At 64.7% G+C, this 592-nt stretch overlaps 1 protein-coding gene across 1 annotated transcript in view; it reads left to right on the top strand.

The window, feature by feature from the left end:
* Window positions 1-248: 248 nt before the first annotated feature.
* Window positions 249-592, top strand: part of FIGNL2 (fidgetin-like 2) — a 7,201-nt gene continuing 6,857 nt past the window's right edge. Inside the window, exon 1 of the mRNA XM_009994089.1 lies at window positions 249-573. Within this exon, the coding sequence (XP_009992391.1) occupies window positions 249-573 (325 nt within the window). The remainder of the gene's footprint in view (window positions 574-592) is intronic.

Raw genomic sequence — 592 nt, 5'->3', positions numbered from 1 at the left:
CCGCAGTGCTCCTGGTTGCTCTTTTTTGGGGGGGAGATTTTCACTGGTGGTGTTAGAGGGGGGTTTTGTGTGGGAAATTTAGAGCATGAGCATTGTTGAGAATGGTTTGTGTCCCTGGAGGGAGGGGGGGTGTGCAGCGTGGTCCAGAAGGACGGGGTGGTGGGGTGGGTTTTGGAGGTCCCTGATGCAGAGAGGAGCTGGTCCCTGCCTCACCCTGCACTGTCCTGTCCCCTGCAGGTCTGTCGAAGATGCACTGGTCACCAGAGCATGCCCAGCCCCTTAACCAGTGGCCGGAGCAGCACCTCGACGTCTCCTCCACCACCTCCTCGCCAGCCCACAAGTCCGAGCTCTACCCCAGCACCCGCCAGCGCTTCAACTACGCCTGGGCCACCGACGACATCTCGGCGCTCACGGCCTCCAACCTCCTCAAGAGGTACGCCGAGAAGTACTCGGGGGTGCTGGACGCGCCCTACGAGCGCCCGGCGCTGAGCGGCTATGGGGACGGAGCCTTCGGGCCGGTCAACGGGCAGAAGGGGGACGGGGAGCCCTGGCCGGGGGGACACGGCTCTGACGGCTCCCAACCCCCGAGCCC

This window comes from Chaetura pelagica, unplaced genomic scaffold (genome assembly GCF_000747805.2).
Source record: "Chaetura pelagica isolate M959 unplaced genomic scaffold, ChaPel_1.0 scaffold743, whole genome shotgun sequence".
Lineage (NCBI taxonomy): Eukaryota > Metazoa > Chordata > Aves > Apodiformes > Apodidae > Chaetura > Chaetura pelagica.
This window is presented reverse-complemented; position numbering and strand designations above follow the sequence as displayed.